This window comes from Ciconia boyciana, chromosome 2 (assembly GCF_034638445.1).
Source record: "Ciconia boyciana chromosome 2, ASM3463844v1, whole genome shotgun sequence".
Taxonomy (NCBI): Eukaryota; Metazoa; Chordata; class Aves; order Ciconiiformes; family Ciconiidae; genus Ciconia; species Ciconia boyciana.
In genome coordinates this window covers 163,423,503-163,443,581 of record NC_132935.1, presented here as the reverse complement: position 1 = coordinate 163,443,581, position 20,079 = coordinate 163,423,503, and the positions used below count along the sequence as shown (strand labels likewise).

The 20,079-nt window shown below is 45.6% G+C and overlaps 2 protein-coding genes across 2 annotated transcripts in view; one reads left to right on the top strand and one right to left on the bottom strand.

Moving 5' to 3' along the window:
- Positions 1-4,848, top strand: part of DLEC1 (DLEC1 cilia and flagella associated protein) — a 41,777-nt gene extending 36,929 nt beyond the window's left edge. The window contains exons 36-38 of the mRNA XM_072854796.1: positions 883-1,036; positions 1,630-1,750; positions 4,713-4,848. Coding sequence (XP_072710897.1) covers positions 883-1,036; positions 1,630-1,750; positions 4,713-4,836 — 399 coding nt within the window. The 3' untranslated portion in view covers positions 4,837-4,848. The remainder of the gene's footprint in view (positions 1-882; positions 1,037-1,629; positions 1,751-4,712) is intronic.
- Positions 4,340-19,330, bottom strand: ACAA1 (acetyl-CoA acyltransferase 1). The gene is made up of 12 exons (XM_072854797.1): positions 19,080-19,330; positions 17,980-18,073; positions 17,624-17,681; positions 16,718-16,797; positions 16,220-16,262; positions 13,901-13,999; positions 13,394-13,474; positions 11,320-11,510; positions 11,041-11,220; positions 10,183-10,238; positions 8,008-8,153; positions 4,340-7,044 (listed from the first exon to the last, which is right to left on the bottom strand). Exons 1-12 carry the CDS (start codon positions 19,290-19,292, stop codon positions 6,969-6,971), a joined length of 1,317 nt encoding a protein of 438 aa, XP_072710898.1. The 5' UTR covers positions 19,293-19,330; the 3' UTR covers positions 4,340-6,968.
- Positions 19,331-20,079: the final 749 nt, after the last annotated feature.

Sequence of the window (20,079 nt, the reverse complement as noted above, 5' to 3'; positions counted from 1 at the left end):
ACCTCTAGAGTAAATTGTGTCATCCAGTTGAAGTGAACGGCCATGGATTTGCAAAAGGAGATAGCTCCCTGTTGAGACTGCAGGTGACTCTCAGATGGACAGAGCGATTTCGGGTCAGCACCCTGGTGTTCGTACCCCAGCTCTTTGCGCAGCGTGACGGCCTGGATGATACGGCTCCATCGACGGGCAGCACACCCAAGCACAGTATGACTCTCAACGTCCTTCTGAGACATGGGGTCAGGACTGTCTCGGCGAATGTGCCAGCGACTGAATCACCAACCATTGCCTCCTGCAGTACCCGAGTGCTTCCTGAAAGTCTTCTGAGTCTGTCTAACTCATGTGGTGTGGTCACAGCCCACACACATGTAAAGACCAATCTCTTCCAGATGGAAAGCTATAAACCCCCCCCCAAGTCTTCACCAGTTCCAGTGCACTGCAGGCGTTTGGGGTTTTTTTTCATACCAGGTATTTCTGAGGACTGATCTGTGTAAGATCCGAGCACCATATCTGAGATACAGTCAATTTCATAATAATCTTGGGCAATCTGCACAAACTGAATGACTCACAGTGGGCCATATACAGTCCTAAGGGATGACAAGATGCTGTAATGTCTGCATCTCCACAGAAAACCCTAGTAACAAATGAGAATGTTCACTTCATTAAGACCACAGTGTCTGGTTTGAAAACCTATCCCAAAACAGTAAAACAAGCAACAACTTAATTCACTCTAAGCTGTAGAATGGGGAATTGACTCTACAAAAGAACACAGAACTACGCTTGATTCAGTGCTTGAGGTTAAGAATGATCCAGCTGTAGCAGATATTAAAGCTCTACAAAAATAAGGTGGGTGTTTTTCTCCTTTCCCTTTCCTCTGTTTTGCAGCTGGTCCCAGTGACTGCATACCTCACCGTTCCAGTTCTGGAGCTCTCTTGTGACACGGTTGATTTCAAGACCTGCTTTGTTGCACAGACCAAGACTGAACATGTCTTCCTATGTAACAGGAGTGGCTGTAGAAGTTACTGGATTGCTTTGCTGGGTATTCTGGTTTCGCAATTGGATTTCCTTTTATATAGTTTCACTAGTCAGTGTTTTCATTTAGTAAGACTGCATGCACTCACTCAATATATAGCCAATATATGATGATGTTGGCTGCAAACGTATCAGGTCTGCTTCTGTTCTCACTTACGTGGCTTCTTTTCTTTTTTTTCCTTTTTTTTTTTTTTTGACATCAGTGGATCTCTACTGATTTCAGCAGTTAGTTACTCCAGATTTAACCAAAAGATTGAATCACAACCCTTACAATTAGTCGACATGCTTTGCTCATTTATAATACCATCCTAAGAGGCAAAAAGAAGCAGCAGCTCCTCATGAGTTCGGTTTGAGCTTGTGCCTAATGATGTTAACAACAGAAGGGCTTCAAAGGAAAGAAGATCAGGGCCTTGTTATTTTGATGTGGAGGCCACTGATCACTCCCCTTGATTAGAGGATGAAAACAGAAACTGGTCACATGCATAGAAAGCCTGTGACAGTGCAAGACATGATTTATTAGGCGCATTGGTTTGAGTGCTGTACGTGCTGTACAAACTCATACAAAGGGTCGTGTATTGCTTTGCTTGATATTCACTGCAGATGAACAGGAGAGGCATAACGACCTGGAAGTATTTTCTGTCTCCCCTACTAACGGCATTTTGGAGGCACGTGAAGGGGACCCACCTACCAAAGAGATTTTGCAGATCAGCTTTACTGCAAGGTACAGTTCACCAGACTGAAATATTGCTGTTATTCCCTGTCAATCCCAGACTTATGGTGTGAGTAGTTGCCAAAAGCAGAGAGCAGTTCTGCTCTGTTCTCGTGTTATCAGGCTGCTCACTTGGCTTCTAACACTTCCCAATCCTGGGCTTCCAGCTGGTACTTTTTCCATATAACCATGTTCCCTATACTGCTCCCATATATGGAAAGCTGCCCAGCAGGGAAGGACCTGGGAGTGCTGGTTGACAGCCAGCAGAATATGAGCCAGCAGTGTGCCCAGGTGGCCAAGAAAGCCAATGGCATCCTGGCTTGTATCAGAAATAGTGTGGCCAGCAGGACTAGGGCAGTGATCGTGCCCCTGTACTCGGCACTGGTGAGGCTGCACCTCAAATACTGTGTTCAGTTTTGGGCCCCTCACTCCAAGACATTGAGGGGCTGGAGCATGTCCGGAGAAGGGCAACGAAGCTGGTGAAGGGTCTGGAGCACAAGTCTGATGAGGAGCAGCTGAGGGACCTGGGGTTGTTTAGCCTGGAGAAAATGAGGCTGAGGGGAGACCTCATCGCTCTCTACCACTACCTGAAAGGAGGGTGTAGTGAGGTGGGGGTCGGTCTCTTCTCCCAGGTAACAAGTGATAGGACAAGAGGAAATGGCCTCAAGTTGCACCAGGGGAGGTTTAGACTGGATATTAGGAAATGTTACTTCACTGAAAGGGTTATCAAGCATTGGAACAGGCTGCCCAGGGAAGCGGTTGAGTCACCATCCCTGGAGGTATTTAAAAGACATTTGGATGAGGTGCTTAGGGACCTGGTGTAGTGGTGGTCTTGGCAGTGTTAGGTTTACAGTTGGACTCGATGATCTTAAAGGTCTTTTCCAACCTATACGATTCTGTGATTCTGTGATTTCTTTTGGAATTGGCAACCAGAATTTCAGACTTCAGATTCACCCACTTGAAATCATGCTGTTCCAACAGTTGGCATGAGACGCTATGTATCACTGGATAAAATCCCTTTCATTAGGGCAATGTCTTCAACAGGGGCAAATCTCAGGCCTCTAATTCAGTGCAGAGGCTGATACAACAGTTGAGTCCTTTATGCATGCAGCACTGTATTAGGACAGAGGGAGAAACGTGTCTGGAGTATCTCAGAATTCCAGTAAAGCATGTTTGTCAGCATTGTCCATTGTCCCAGCAGGAAAGCGCAATGATGTCTTTCAGAGTCAGTCTCAGGGCTCCTTCCTTATTGTTTATGTGGCTTCTCTCTAAAAGTAACTTTTTGAAGTCCTTTACTTCCCTACATGCATTCGGAGTACCTCCTGATGAAGCAAATAGAGCAAAGTGTTGTTCTAATGCAGTGATACGATGTGGTTTACCCTTGCTTAGCCTGGTGCAATGTTTAGCATAACTGTTATGGTGATGTCTGATGAGAAATAAAAAAAAAAAAATCAATGTACTTTTGTTGCCTCTAGTCCAAAGGTTTTCTACACAACAAAAATAATGTGAGCTGCAGGCAAATGACAGCAAAGAACAGAAGAGAGCAGATGAAAATGGCTTTCTTTGTCCTATAAACATCCAATATTGTTCTAATTATGTTTATGGATATCTTATCATAATCTTTGTCAAGGCTAGGAATTAGTTGTGAATGGCAGAGGTAGTGACGCAAAGCCTTTAATTCCTTTGCTCTAATTAGAGATACAACTCCTGTAAGAAAATTTGGCTTCCATTACAAATTGTTTTCTTGGAAGTTATCACATGGTGGCAGAAAGTTTAAGACAAGTCTGTCTATCCCAGTGAACTCTGAACACTGCTGACAGGGAAGTTTCAAGAAGCGAACTACAGGTGACACTAGTTATTGTCGTAACTTGGATCTCCCTGGAACACGCTGCGCGATCTCCATCACTGGAGCTACTGAGATCTCGGTGGGACGAAGCCTTGAGCAGCTGCTCTCAGCTGTCCCTGCTCTGAGCAGCGCGATGGACCAGGGACCTCCCCGGGCTCCCGACTGCCTACATTTTTCCGGCGTGCTTGTGAATATGCCTGAAGCGCTTCTTTCTGTCTGACAACAGATACGCTAATCGGCATGCCTGAAAGTGCCTGAAAGTACCAGAAAGCAAAGATGTTGCTGTATAGCAGCCAGCTCGTCTGTTCAGCTCCGGACATAGAATTCCCAACACAGCACAGCTTGGGACCAGCATGGCATTAGTAAATAATTATATGCACGGTGTGAAGTGATTTTAATAATTCACCTCCCTAAATCAGTGGTCTTCCTGCAGGGGAATTTTTTATGAGAAGGAAAAAATAAAAGTTGTCTGGCAGAACAGGCTCTTGCCTCAGGCCTTTACAACAGCCATCTCTTAGACGCGGAGAAGTCCTTCAGATGAACAGCCTCAGGAGTGTTGGGTAGCTTTAGCCTTAGGTGAATTATGCTGTAAGACTTCCCCTTAGCACAAAACTGCACTTGCTGTAAGCTTTTTGATGTGCATTTACGACCTGGACTCTGTTGACTGCCCCTTGTCTTAGGGGACCTGACAGAAATGTTTCCGTTTCAAACGTGGTCTGTCACAGGGACGAGTTTTCACATCAAGGCACTGCAGGCATTCGCTCCCAAACACTAGCCCCCAGCAGAGCTTCATTTTATTTATTTAACAAAAACAGAATTTCACAAGTAGGAACACACTAAAGTTCTTCTTTCAAATATGACGTTAACAATCCAACGTCTTCACTTGAGGTAGAGACTGGACCATTCTTTTCAAATATCCCGTATGTAGCTGTGGGACATGACACTATGAAGTGAGATTGCCACCCGCAGACTCGACACTAAGGTTAGAGACCAGTGCTTGTGACTAGGAGCAGTTTATGTCTTAGAGCACCATTCTCCCCTTTTTCTTCTGCAAAGTAGCTAATCTTATCCTTAAACGCAATATTGCGTCTAGCTGTAACTGAACTGTCTTTTTGCTCTGCATTTTAGGAGCGACATTGAATATGAAACTATCATGACCATTACTGGCATGCTGGGAGAGGAGCCTTGCAAACTACAGCTCAGGGGACGAGGAACATATGATGGAAAATGTGAAGACCTGGATTTAATTTAAGCAAGACAGTGTGGGACATGACAAGGTAATGGGCTGGATGCAGATGTGCCATCAGTTGAGCCTGTATTTTCACTTACTTCAGTTGTTTTAATATGGACTGGAATTTTAGCAGAATGAAATTTTAAATTATGAGGAAAAAAGCTCATGGTACTTTAAAGAAAACAGTCATAATCTTCTGTGCTATTACTTTTATTGCTGTGATAAGCTTACCATTACCCACAGAACCAGGCTCTGCAAAATAATCCGTTTTAAATTGCAAAGCAGCTATGGTAACGGTTAGGCCAAAACTCTTTGCATATCACCGTATGCCTCAAATTACAATTAAAGACTGTTCGTACCTTAAAAAGCAGCTTTTGTTTTGCCTTGTTTATTTGTTTGACATTAAAATGGACATTGACACATAATAAAAGCAGGAATTGGTGAACAGGCCAGCGTTCCCCTGGCTGTTTTCTCGGTGCCTTACGTGAAAAGGGGAAGAGCCAACTTTCCCTGGACTCCTTGGAAAATTACCAACCTGCATGTTTCATCATGCTTGGGTATTGAGAACATCCCCTTCAGCTACAGAGGGAGGAACCCTTCTTCCTTTTAATTCTTTCCCCCCACATGGTTCCCATTTACTCACACTTCTCTTTAAATGTTTTTAGTATTACTTTAGCTAAAGGTCACTGAAATTCCCACTTCTGAGCCTGTTAAGTTTTCCACTCCCATCATATAAAAGGTTTTTGTTAAAGGCAGTGTGCGCAGGGAGGAGGGAGCTGCAATCCACACTGGAGGAGAACAAAAGACGCACGATAGCTGCCTTCTGCCTGGTTTAAAACAGACTTGTACTAGCAATGAGAACTCATTGTATACGCAGGAACCTCAGTATGCAAGAAGGACCCTCGAAGATGCTAATGCCTCTCTGCCTCCTCTAAATAATTTCATCTTTTTGCTCTAAAATACAGCATGCGTCATTGCTGAGTGAGTGAGACAGGCTACAGCGCAGGAATGTCAGAATATCAAACAGCTCTAACTAACCATGACCTTCAACTAACAATCATCCTAAAAAGAAAACAAATATATTGCAAGAGCCCAACTGTATTAATAAGTGCAAAAACAAGAGCCAGGACAAAGAACTTCAGTCTATGTTACAAATTTAAACTTCTCTGACATCTCAAAGACGATGAGTACATTTCTTTTTCAAGCCGTTAGCTCTGAGTTTCAGTGATCTTTCTGCTCACAAGAGGAAGAACAGGTAAGGGAGAACTTTACAAGATGAAACATACATTCTGCTGATGTTCATGTAGTGCCTGCGGTAAGAGTAACGCTGCAATCTGGTTTATGTTATGTAAGTAAATATTCTTAAGCATAAGCTTGTCCTCTAAGTTAGAATCATACAGGCTGATAATTAGAAATGTGTTGTAAGAGATGGGATGGCCATTTTCAAATTCCTGGCTTCTAGCAAATCATCAAAACCTCACTATTCAGGCACCTCAATCGTTTGTTTACTCCTGTGTAAATTACATTCTAGTCCTGCCACTTGCCCCCACTGGAGGCTTCAGAGCAGCTTGGTTAAAAGTAGAAAGCTAAAGCACATCCTCCAGTACAGGGACAATTTAAGACATAGCCAACTTGTGACTGGGCTAGGACAGATGTAGTTGTAAAGGAAATGATGTTAAGTCTTTGCACTGCTTTGAAAACAAGCTGTTCTGGACTTCTTGCAAGATGGTGAAATCTTTTAAGAAAACCCTGGAAAAGCCTTTCCATGTGCACTGTTGTTTTCATTCTGAGCAACCGTTTCAGACAGTTTGTCATTAAAAAATACTGTACCATGAACTACTTCTCTCTGATAATACTCAGAGAATAAAGGGATCAATTAGATTAGAAATATTCATTCAGAATCACCACACAAGGGCCTGTAGTTGAACTTCAGCTGAACTAAATTCTCATGTCAGGATGCCATTTGCCAGTTTTGCATTTTCCCACCTGCTTAGTAGATCTGCACGATTTATTCTACTTCGCCATTTGTGCCCAAAATTTGTAGATCTAGTAACAAATCCCTGAACCCACTTGATTTCACAGTGCAAATCATTTGCTATTACGAGAGAAGGCAGAGAATTAGCTGTTGCGTTGTTTCATCAGTACACTGGAGTTCAGTTCCCTGGGTACTCAAATACCGCTGCAGCGCCCATGCCAGTTCCAATGCACATTGATACAACACCGTATGCTCTGAAACGAAGGAACACATGGAATTAAGACAGATCTGGTTTAGATCATCTGGGGAAAAAAAGAATACAATGAATCTGAGCTACCAACTGCTCTCCTGTGTCACCAAGAGATTCTAACTCTGGAGCAGGTCCTGATGCCCTGGAGTTCTTGCAGGGTGGTGTTTGCAGAGCACGTGGACACACGTTTCTCTGCCTGCTTCCTGGACAGGAGCAGTGCAGCAGAAGCAAGCTCCTTAGCCACCTGCCTCAGACATACTAGCAGCGAGGCTGAGCTAGGAGAACTGCTTTGATTCAGATGGGTTGAGGAAGAAACTCTTCCTTTCCTACCACTGCCCTTCACATGGGCTTTGCTATGTAAAAGTTCAAGGTAAATTTGGATAGTCGGATGACATGCAGTAGGATTTGTGGAAAAGCAGAGTGGAAAGCCTGATTTCAGAGCAAGTTCTTCCACCTCAGCTTGAGGTGATTTATTATTACTGCCCGATTTGCTTGGCATTTAACAGCTCACCATCACTGTTACCCTCCCCTCTAGGCCAGGGCACAGCTCATCCTAAGGTGCAAGCCAGTGACACTGTACTCGCCAGCCCCAAAGGGAGCAGCGACAGAGCCAGCCAGCAGCAGCCCCAGGGTTTCTTCCACACGTCAGGAAGAGCCCTGGGACCGAACTGTCACAAAGGCCGATGCAGCCCAGCCTTGTAGAGCTGCCAGCCCACCAGCTCTCCCCGCTGACTTGCTGCTCTATCGCTGCATGCCGGAGATGTCTACTCCAGGGCCCCGCACCGCCACAGACCAGGAGAGACCCTGCATCCATGGACAGCCCCACCTAAGGAGAACCATTGGGAATTCACGCTCAAAGCTATCAAAGGGATGGAGAAAGCTTAACCCAAACCAATGGTTACTTCTGAGCCCAAGTTACTTACATACATTTAAGGCATTAAGGCTAATGCTGTTCTTCAGCGCTCACCTTTTCCCTCTGCGCTTCAATTCATTGAGCAAAGTGACAACTTGACGAGCACCAGTACAGCCCAGTGGGTGCCCCAGTGCTATTGCTCCTCCCAGGGGGTTGACCTTCTCCATGGGAATGCCCAGCTTTTCAACACAGTACACAGCCTAGAAAGACAGAGGGAATGGTTTCATGGAGATGCTCTTGCCTCTGTTAGTTCTCAGCTCTCCTGCAATAGAGCCAAGAGGACTGCAGAGAAGACTGGTAACTGGGTTTATGAAAGGCAGGTCCTGCTTGACCAACCTGATCTCCTTCTATGACAAGGTGACCCGCCCACAGTGGATGAGGGAGAGGCTGTGGATGTTGTCTACCTAGGCTTTAGTAAAGCCTTTGACACCATTTCCCACAGCATTCTCCTGGAGAAACTGGCTGCTCGTGGCTTGGACAGGCGTACGCTTCGCTGGGTAAAGAACTGGCTGGATGGCCAGGCCCAAAGAGTGGTGGTGAATGGAGGTAAATCCAGTTGGTGGCCGGTCACAAGTGGTGTTCCCCAGGGCTCTGTGCTGGGGACAGTTCTGTTTAATATCTTTATCAATGATCTGGATGAGGGGATCAAGTGCACCCTCAGTAAGTTTGAACCAAGTTGTGTGGGAGTGTTGATCTGCTTGAGGGTAGGAATGCCCTACAGAGGGATCTGGACAGGCTGGATCGATGGGCCAAGGCCAATTGTATGAGGTTCAACAAGGCTCAGTGCCAGGTCCTGCACTTGGGCCACAACAACCCCATGCAAGGCTACAGGCTTGGGGTAGAGTGGCTGGAAAGCTGCCTGGTGGAAAAGGACCTGGGGGTGATGGTTGACAGCCACCTGAATATGAGCCAGCAGTGTGCCCAGGTGGCCAAGAAGGCCAATGGCATCCTGGCTTGTATCAGAAATAGTGTGGCCAGCAGGACTAGGGAAGTGGTCGTCCCCCTGTACTTGGCACTGGTGAGGCCGCACCTCGAATACTGTGTTCAGTTTTGGGCCCCTCACTCCAAGAGAGACATTGAGGGGCTGGAGCGTGTCCAGAGAAGGGCAGCGAAGCTGGTGAAGGGTCTGGAGCACAAGGCTGATGGGGAGCGGCTGAGGGACCTGGGGTTGTTTAGCCTGGAGAAAAGGAGGCTGAGGGGAGACCTCATCGCTCTCTACAACTGCCTGAAAGGAGGTTGTAGCGAGGTGGGGGTCGGTCTCTTCTCCCAAGTAACAAGTGATAGGACAAGAGGAAATGGCCTCAAGTTGTGTCAGGGGAGGTTTAGACTGGATATTAGGAAATTTTACTTCACTGAAAGGGTTGTCCAGCATTGGAACAGGCTGCCCAGGGAAGTGGTTGAGTCACCATCCCTGGAGGTATTTAAAAGATGTGTAGATGAGGTGCTTAGGGACATGGTTTAGTGGTGGGCTTGGCAGTTAACAGTTGGACTTGATGATCTTAAAGTTCTTCTCCAACCTAAATGATTCTATGATCTCGTCCATATATAAAGAGGGACAGCAAACCATCCTAGGCAGCTCTAGGGGCTTCACAAAACTTGTGCTTAAAATGAATTTAGCTCAAACTATGTTTGTTATTACACAAACTCCACATCATTGTGTCAGTTGCTCTTTAAGTATTAAACAGTTAGTACTTAAGTGGCCTGACTCCAGCCAGACCATCTTTCCCAGTGGAAAGGAGTGGAACTACATTACAAATCCAAAGCACACAAAGTGAGCTAAGCCTATCAACTTCAGCTCAAACTGAGCCCACATCCTTTCTGACAGACATGTCATAGGTTTGTGGAAGACACAGTAGTGAAGTTCCTACCTTTCATTAAGGACTTCCGAATTAGCGAGCGCAGCACATTCACACTGATACCACCCGATAACAAATCACAGCCCTTGCGAAAAACATTTTGCAAGCTGGTATGAGGATTCAAAGCAAAGATTATATTCTTATTCAGTGGAGATATTTTTCTGGTTTGTTTGGGTTTTTTTTAAATATTAAGCTGTATAAGCAATGCCCTGCTTATTTTTATTTGAAGGCAAGGGAAAACAGTCTGCGCATGTTATTAACATTTGGCTGAAGATGTAACATGTGGAACAAGTTCAAATCTTGATTTGGAGTCCAAGCTGAAATATACTCCGCTACCAAGCAATGTAGCAACTCAAACGGGACGATCACTCACCTGGCTTGCAAAGGCTTCATTAATTTCATATATATCAATGTCATTCAGAGTCAGACCTATGGTTCAGAAAAGCCAGGATTTAAAAGGAGATATTTTTGCCTTATGACTATATCAAAGAGAATAATTCACTCACAGCCTCCCTTTATGAATTCTAGTTCTACTCCACTAATGACAATGAGGGGAACCTTGGCTCCATGTGGGGTATCTACACTTGTACACATGTTTAGGTACAACAATGTCTGAAGACTGCAAAACGTCACAGTTCACGGTATTGTGTCACTGAATTTACCAAGTTTCCTTAGATTAATGTGATTTCTTTGCAGAGGGATTAAAGATAGCAGGGTATTTTGAGACTGAAAGATAAAACTATAGGTGAGCATGTGACCATAGCAATGATAGACGGACACACCAATAATCGTCAGCTATAAAAGCGATTTAACCTGATGAGTATGATAAGAACCCTGAGGAAAGCCTGTTCCACTGGTCAGATGCCAAAATTGTAAAGAAAAAAAAACAAAAAACAAACAAAACCTACACTCCCACACGCTGGTCATATTAAGGAAGAGAAAACAGCACTAAATGAACACTAAATCACCTGCCACGTGTTAACTGTTTGTTAAGACTGTGCAGGGATTTAATCCTGAGCTTCTCAAAGGTGCGTGAATGACAATTTATCCGAGTACAAGTGAGCAGTATTACAATAATCCCAGCTGGGATCTCTTTTAAGGTTTTGAATTTAAGTTCACTGTTCCCATGGCTGATAGCTGCACATGCTAGAATAACAGAATGTTAAATTTCAGTCCACAGAGTCTGATCTGCCTTGCGCCAAGCACTGTATGAATGACAAGTGGTTCTTACCCGCCTTCTCCACAGCTACAGGGATTGCGTAGGCTGGTCCTATGCCCATAACATCAGGTGGGACTCCAACCACAGCGAAGGACCTGAGCACCCCCAGGACTGGGAGTCCCAGTTGCGCTGCTTTTGAGCGTTTTGCCAGGAGAACAGCAGCTGCTCCATCACTGACCTGGCTGGCATTACCTGTTGGAAGAGATCTATTAACACCTTTTTTGCCTAAGCACCTTCGATTACAAGGCAGGTACACCACAGGAACAACACAAATTTAACAACAGAGCTGACCTGCTGTAGTGCTACCATCCTCTTTGAAAGCAGGCTTCAGCTTTGCCAAGCCTTCCAGGGTCGTGGAGGGCCTAATCCCTTCATCTTGGTGCACGGTGATTGTTTTTTGGTTGCCTTGATTATCTAGAACCGTGGTCTTCACTGGAACAATCTCAGCTTTAAACAGTCCTATCTGCTGAGCTTTTGCTGCTCTGTTAAACAAGAGTATGAAAGGTTAGAATATTCTGGAGGTGACTTGCAAGAGAACTAACGTCAAGGAAACCAGTTAGTAAGAGAATGAACTAAGGTGTGACTTGGTACACAGGTACATCGTCACTGAGTAGTGGACAAAACAACAGGTGAATACTTGTTTCCATTCATGGGAAGACAAACTTCCTACCTCTGCATCACGAGAAATATACCGCTAACATTATGGGCATTCTCCCCGAACCTGGGTCACAGGATTGCACACTTCTGAGCAAGATCCCCGTTCTGTTCCCATCAACACCTTTGTGACTGACTGACCACCACCAGCCCACAGCATGAAGTTGTGCTTGTCCAGTGGTACAGTCACATCACAACTGTAAGAAAATAAATGAATCCTGACGTTCAAACATAAATTCTTATTTTTGAGTTTAAACAGGGCAAGTGGGCTAAGCCTCTACATAATGCTAATAATTTCTGACAAGTTAAGGAATGGCTAAAGTTTCACTCATTCCTGGTCTTGTCCTACTAAAGACAAGTTGAGCTTTAGACCGCAGACTTCAGGTATAATCTTCTGGCATTTAAACGTAACCTTTCAATGCAAAATTACTGCTATTTATGCTGCATAGTTCAGCATGACTACACAGAAGGGTATCACTTAATTTAGCAGTAAAGATGCGGTGAAGATAGGGTCTGGTCCTTGAGACAGCAGCATTAGCAGCAGGGACTGACCTGCTACTGACCAGACTGACGGAAGTAGGCAGAATGCAGTTAGCTAAATTAGAATTAGCTCAGGGCACACGGTTTTAATCTTTCATATCAACAAGGTATTTAAAAGCCTCCACAGTACAGCTGATTTAGAAGATTTACCTCCCAGCAGCAGAGCACCCTTTACAGGGAATACGAATTGGAGACTGAAAGCTTGTTTTACCCCCTCATCACTTTACGCTTTTACTAATAAAATGAAAATATTTAATACTCCCAGGTAAGTGAGAGTTAAGAGTGAGGTGCTGAAGGACAGATCAGTAACTCCGCAGACATCCTGAGACCGAGGCCAGAAAATCACCCCTTTCCTCATGTGAGAGGCGAGGATCGCGTTCACATACCCTTTTGCGTTATCAGTTCAATGTCAGTGAGAAAGGCTGGCATGCCAAGTTCCCTAGAAGCAGGGCCAGAATTTAAAGGTTAACTGGCCTGTGCAGTGGCTTCCTGTATTAGATAAATAATTGGACCGGGGCGATGCTTAAACACAGCTCTGAAAGTGAGTTTAACTCTTTGACAGCAGCAACTTTTAACGTATCGCCTGACACTGGACTGCCAGTACAGCCGCATGGATTCCAGGGGTCAGTTTACTTTGGCAGTGACTTAACCTAAGAGGAAGGTTATTAGAGGTAGGACTGGACTCGCTTGGAGCCAAACACCTGCAGTGAAAACAAGCCACTCTTCTCATAAGCTTGGCAGTTCTCTAGAAACTGCTACATTTCAATATTCCTCCTTTAGGAAAGGTTCCTTCTGCTGCCACTGCCACGTTCAGTTTCAAATGATACTGAGCCAAAGCCAGTATGAAAATATTGAACCATACATTCATTTCAGAACCCTCATCCTTTGGATGCTGAAAACACAGGGGCACTCATGGCTCGTGTGCGCAGTGATACCTGCACAAGATTAGTCACACAATTCCCAGTACAGCTCTGGGCTCAGGTTTCCTTATCACACAAACCCGGGGCATGCACTAGTCTTCGCTCTGACCATGTCAAGCTTCTCTACTCACTACTAAGTTTTCAAAGGCAACACGAAGGCTGCACCTAACCACTCTTGAGAAGTAGCGATGCGTTTTCTATCTGTATTTATTCCTTAACTAAAAGGCTGGAAAAAAAAAAAAATCATTTACTTTTGTTGGGAAGCCAAGGCAAAGGCATCTTGCTTCTTTCGGGAAACTCCAAACTTCTCTGCCACGTTTTCTGAGGTAATTCTGGGGAAAACAAAAGCACAGAGTTAATCCAACGACACAGCTAATGGAGCTGCAGTTGTCTTCTACTAAGACAACACAAGGTACAAGCATTGGCTTCAGTCTCAAAGCTAACTGCTGCCTTCTCAACCTAGAACCGCTTGGCAGAAGCAGATCCTGAATCAAATCCAGAACCAAAACAAGGTTCAAATCCACTCTCAACATTTTGCTCATTAAGCCACTGAGCTTAAGACGTAAGACGAGGACATCTTTCATCAGAGTTGCTGATCTTCCCCCCATTTCACATAATTCATCTTCTACCACAACCAGGGAGGACGCTGACACATGCAGATCCAAGCTCTCCGCATTCAGACTGATCTGAAACAGTACGGTCACTGAGGTGACAAACCAACTAGAAAACCCTTAAACTTTGGGAAGAGGAAAACTTACCCCATAGGAATAAGGCAATCCCGAGCTTTGCTGTTTTCCATCATACTGGAACTGATATCACCAGGGTTATTTGCATTTCTGAGGGACATCGTTTCCACACTAAACACAAGAAAAATTTGAATTTGCTACCAGTGCTTTCATAGTATATTTGTGGTAATTGCTCAATTAAGACTGATCAAAACTCAGTATCTTGACAACATGCTTTCCTATCACCCTATAGAAACGCAGCTAATAATTAAGAACTGGCTGAGGCAGAAGCTCTTCAATCATCAATATAAGAATTACCATGAAATGAAAACAGATTGCTAGATTAAATTGGTCCTTGTTTCACTAAGAACAGGATACCAATGTCAACAGTTAATTTCTCGTGTTTCCACAGCTAGGAAGGAATCGCTAATGATTCTGGCACTTTTGTCCTCAAACATACCGAGAAATCTAAGGTTCTAGGACTGGAGTTTCCAGTGAGATTGTCAACAGCCATAAAAATGCAATTTACAGCTTAAGAACTGGTTGGCAGTATAATAAGAAAAGTATTAAGCAAACCATGACAAAGAGACTTCAGTGAGTTAGGCCATTTGTATTTCGCAACACAGAATTTAAGACGTGGATCCCAGAGGCTGCAGTCTTTCACCTACAAATGAGTTAACAGATTGAAGATGGCCAATTTTACTGCATAAATACACAGCCATCGCTTAAGACTAGTGAGCTTTTGTAAAGTCAGTCTAGACCATGAAGCCTATGATGGGAGGAGGGTTTGAATTCTACTCTGCACCACATAAATACATTAATAAAGAGGAAGTAACAAAGAAAACATTCCTGGAAAATGCAAGACAAGCAAAAAACTTTAAGGCTTCAGGCCTTTCCCCAAGCAGCTTATAGTAAGTGTTATCAGGAATTTAAACTAACTCTAATATGGGACACTGCATTACTTGACTTCAGCTGCGTCTACTCCCAGAGGGAAGGTACAGAATCAGGCTTTAAGACCAAACCACAGCTACTGCATTTTGCGTTGAAGGTCATCCAGTATCTCTCCACCTACAGAGTGTGCGAGTCCACCTAGGGGGAGAGCATGACTTGGGAGAAACCCAGCTCACAAATGCCATTTGTAACATACGGATTTTATGTCTTCTGGCCTCTACCCTGCAGGGTCCTCCATGAAAACTTCCTACAATGAAACGCACTGGCTTGCATATCCAAAGGTGCAAAGGCTGGATTCCCAAACGCTTTGAGCCTTTCAGTACCTTTAAGCGTACCATTTTGGTGGACACTGCCAAGCAACTTCTCAAAACAAATGTGTTAAAGTGAACGAGTGAAAAGCATCACGTGCTCAAGCACAAGCGTTCCCCATGACACCAAGTGCTCAGCCGACACCAGAGGAACATGCCTGTCTTGCTGAGCTGTTTATTTCGGAGCAGTCTAAGAAGGGTGTTCTGAGCATCAGATCTTGCTCAACCAAGTACATGCAGGTGCTGAGAAGCTGTAAATATAAATATTTTCCCAAGACCTACCAGATGACCGTGTACAGTAATAATTCAAGAACAACTTAGAGTTACCAAGGTAAAGAAAAAGAGAAACCCAATATTTTAGTCTCAGGATTACTGAATACTTTTTTTTGTTATTTGTTCTTCTGAAGTGAATGTGTATGTGGTCACTAGTATTTCTCTAAAGCCAACTTAACATTTACATAATCCTCTAAAAAATAAACACTTCTTATGATGTTAGGACAGAAGCAAAGAACAGCATGCCCGTCCACTGCAACAGAACATCTCCTGTAAGTCTGTAGAACAGTTATTAGCCTGGGTAGGACATTAATTTCTTTACCCAAGATAGCTGCTGGTATTCTAAGACACCAGTTAACTGGAGATTAGTTAAAATCAGGCTGTCAGAGCTCTGCACACAAGTGGTATCCTACAGCAGAGCCAGAGGACCCTAATAAAACAGGCTTTTTGCATGCTTGTAAGAGATACTCAGCCTCTTACTGCAACCCCAGCAGACATGTCACCAAGACCAAAACTTCCAGGGGAATTAAAGGATTTTCAAGCACCCTCTCTCAGACCCTTTAAGATGACCCGATCTTCTGTGAAAGTACTCAGCAGCCTCTGGAAATACACGAATTGCATCTACAGCCACCACTTAAATCCAGGTCCTAATTTTAGAGTTTATTCACCCATTTTTCAAACGAGGACAGCACCTATTTCCTTGGACAGGGAACAGATCTGCTTGGATGGGATTTCTAATTCCTCACACAAGAGCTATTGCAGAGGGACTGAGCGCTACTTGCAGGCAGCCTAAGCAAGTGCCATAAAAAGCCATTCTTACCCACAGGCCAAGCCAATGTCATATGATCCATTTCGGATGCCACCTGTAACAGCAGTGCATAAATATTCTTACTATCATTAGGAGCAAAAGCACTTCCATTCCAGCTGCGGTTTTATGAACACCTGAGGCACCCACTACAGCTGGAAGGTGCGTTCCCGCCGCCCTCCCGCCTGCCAGAACGTGAGCCAGGTCAAGGAGCTGATGGGGCTGAAGGCTAACCATGACCTGACGTGCGAGCAGAGATGACAGGAGGGACCCTTCTAGAAGCTGCCTGATGTGGAAGTGATGGTAGAACTTATCCTCAGAAAACCAAGTTACTTCTCTGGGGGTAAACTCGGCCACTCAAGGATATCACAGAACTAAAAACACACTGAAAATTCCTCAACAGCAGAAGACTTTATCACTATTTTTACTGCTCAGAGAGACTGAAGGACAGGAGAAATGAGCACTTGGGGTGTGGCAGGCATCGACTCTGATCCAAGTGCCCATAACACTTACCAGCGATATTGATAATGGCCTGTAGCCCGGAGGAGCACTGCCGGTTCACGCTCGAGCATGGCACTGTCTCTGGAATACCACTAGGAAATAAGACAGCGTTGGCAAAGACTCAATGATGAAAAACACGCATCAAGCCAAACCTCTGACGAGAGCATTAAGCCACTTGATTAAATGTTAACCCTCAGGTTTAAGACAGACCCCTTTATAGGTGTGTTGACCTATTTGGTCCTGCACCAAGAGAAAGCAAAGTTCACAGATAATTTCCAAACTTGATTTGCAAGTGGCTCCGAGTGCTGTTTCCCCACAGGTCTGTCTTCAGACCTCTGTAAGCAAGGCCCTCTCGCATGCCTAGTTCCCAAGCTCTGATTGAGGCCAGAAATACTGGAAAGCTCTGCAATATTCATAATTACAGGTGGGCTGTGTCTGCACCTCTCCAAAGTAGTGGTGGTACACTGATCTACAGAAGCAAACATCACTTGGCAACAGACACTGGCTGAAATATTTGGAAGCTGGGATCTGGCTCAATATGAGCCATCGACCACCAACAACAGGCAATGAACAGAAAGACCTGAGACAACTCCATGGTTTCAGGCCCACATAGAGCAGAAAGAAGCGCAGCCTTGCAGTACAGAGAAGCAGCAGGTACAGCTGAGAGCCCACTAAACAAGACCTCCCATTCACAGGCTCAACACAGGCGGCACAGATTAACTGGCCTTACTTCTGCCTCCCTGTCCCTTTACTAGCAGGGTTCTCCAAACACTTGATCAAAGTCTAATTTCTAGACAAAAGGTGATTTGCCATAATTTCCTAGGAGCGCAAGAGGCTCATCGCAACCTCTGACCCAGTGCTGCTCTGTAGCCAAGGCCTGGAAAGGGAGGAGGAACCTCGATCTGGTTGAGAGTTTACCTTAGAAACTGTGCAACTCTTGCAATCAAAGCGCCAGCTCCAGGCTGCAGCACATTTCCTGAATGCAAAGATACGATTCCAGTCAATCGGTTGCATTTCCCTCGCTATTTGCTGCAGGCATCGAAGGGATGTTAACATCGCCATGGCTGGGGACTGTCCAGCACCCGGATCAGAGCCCCACTGCTAGACAGAACAGCTGTGAAGGTTGTACTGATTTCATAAAACTAATGCTACGCAGTAACCCCTTCCAACCCCACAATACTTGCAAGTATCCCGTGGGACACCAGGAGCGGCCTGTCCCAGAGAGAGCTATCCAGACCAGGAGTTTCAAGTCCGGACAGAGGTTGTTCACTCACCAACACAGATGTCTCCCAGGACCTCAGGACGAAGACTGACATCTTGAAGGACAGCCGTCATAACAGCAGACAGCAGTTCATCAGGTGTAGTATCCTAAAAGCACAGGGGATTAGCACTAGTTAACAAACACCAGAAACTGCCCTGTCACCAATTCACCCTCAGACTGCTTCAGGGGGCTAGTGCACAATGCTTAGACAGCTTTACTCCACTCCTCAGCTCATGATGGTTGTTATTTTCCTACAAAAGCAGAATGACTCTGCGTGTTTTTTACCCCAGGTACCTTTCAAGCACTGTAACACACGCTGCTTTCTTACCTAGCTCAGTTTTATATGAGCACGCTTTGTAGGGCCTTTAAAACCAAACGACTACAGTGGGTTATGTGACAAAACTTAGCAAGTAGAGCCCCTCAGTTTATTTTGTGAAAGAAACAAGGGTGACCCCTCAGCTAGTGGGAAGCGCTGCTGGCACGATGAGACCTATTTTGAAGGATGACAAGCGACGCGCATCCTTTGGGGCCATCCCGGCACCACGCTCTTGCCTCGGTCAGAGCCCCAGGACTCCGCGCTTGCCATCCAGCGAGGAAAAGGGCTGCTCCAGGAGAAGGGTGGCAGGTCCATGCCAAGCGCCGTCGGTATCCGAGCAAGCCGGGCAGGCGAGGGAGACGCTGCTTTTCTAAGCGGTTGCTCTGTTTCACCGCAGCAGGTAAAAGCAGCGTGGTAGAGACCTCCCCCAGGCTTTAAGGGGAGCCACGCAACTCGTCAGCCCACGGGCCGACATTTTTGGGGATGCCAGTGGTCCTGCCACACCTGGGCCAGGCGCCCCCCGGCATTAAAAGCATCAGAAAAAGCTGTCTTTTAGCGCGTTATAAGGCGGAGCCCCGCTCCTGGGCCGTGGATGGGGACAGTGAGAAGCAGCACCCTGGGTCTGTGAGGAGGGGGGGCAAGCGGGGGTCCCCACCTCCCCGTGGGGGTGCGCAGCGCCTGTGGTGGGGCAGCGCTGGGGAGACCGGGAGGCCCCAGCCCCCGAGGGGGAAGGCGGGCCGGGACCCGCAGCACCCCGGGAGGGGGGCAGGCCGGCAGGTTCCTCCCCCCGGCCCTACCTTGAAGCCGCCGCGCTTGGCGCGGCCGATGGCGGTCCTCCGCCCGTGCACCACCACCACATCGTCGGGGCTGGCGGCCCGCGGCGAGACGCCGGCGTGGCTTCCGCACGGCGCGGCCCGGATCCCGGTCCCCGTCGCCGGGGGGGAACCGGCGAGGTGCCCCAGCACCAGCTGCACCCGCCGCCGCGCTCCGCCGCCCGGCCCCGCCGCCATCTTGTCACCGCCGCCGCCGGGGGCGCGACGCGGCGGGCCTCGGCCCTCATTTGCATGGCCCCGCCCCCCGCCCGGGATGGCCCCGCCCCGAAGGCTTAACCCAGGGCTTCGGCCCGTGCGTGGAGGGGGGCAATAAAACATTAAAATAAAGACGTAAACCAAAGAAACCCCAACAAAACAAAGCAAAAAACCGGATTAAAAATAAGTATATTAAAATAAATAAGTAAATTTAAATTAGGTCAATTTAAAATAAATAAAAATTTAAATTGAAAAAGAAAAATAAACAAATTAAAACAAAAAATAACAAAGGAAAAGGGAAAAGGAAAAAAAAGGAAAAAAGGAAAAACAAAAATAAAAAGGAAAAAGGAAAAAAGAGAAAAAATATAAAATACAAAAGATAAAAGAAAAAAGAAAAGAAAAAGGAAAAAGGAAAAAAGAGAAAAGAGAAAAAAATAAGAATATGGAAAAAGTAAAGAAAAAGTAAAGAAAAAATAAATAAAGAAGAAATAGAAATAAAGAAAAGTAAAGAAAAATAAAGGAAATTTTTAAATAACAATAAATAAATAAAAATAAAACGAAATAAATTTTAAAAATATAAAAAACAGCGCACGTGGAGCATTTGAAGAACACGGGACGCCACGACAAAGGGACAGGCAGAGCCGTGGGGTCTGAGACCTTCACAGACTCATTATTTCGAGTAAAACCCACCACCCACCAGCTCCATCCCTGCCGGGTCGCCCCCCCGGCCCGGCTGCCGCACCGCCCCTCGCCCCCGCCTGCGCACAGC

Coding starts and splice junctions, on each gene's coding strand:
- ACAA1 (XM_072854797.1), bottom strand. CDS start 19,292: ATGGCGGCGGGGCCGGGCGGCGGAGCGCGGCGGCGGGTGCAGCTGGTG. Junction 16,263..16,717: donor GGCCATTATCAATATCGCTG/GTAAGTGTTATG, acceptor CTGCTGTTACAG/GTGGCATCCGAAATGGATCA. Junction 14,000..16,219: donor GACATTGGCTTGGCCTGTGG/GTAAGAATGGCT, acceptor TCTTGTGTTTAG/TGTGGAAACGATGTCCCTCA.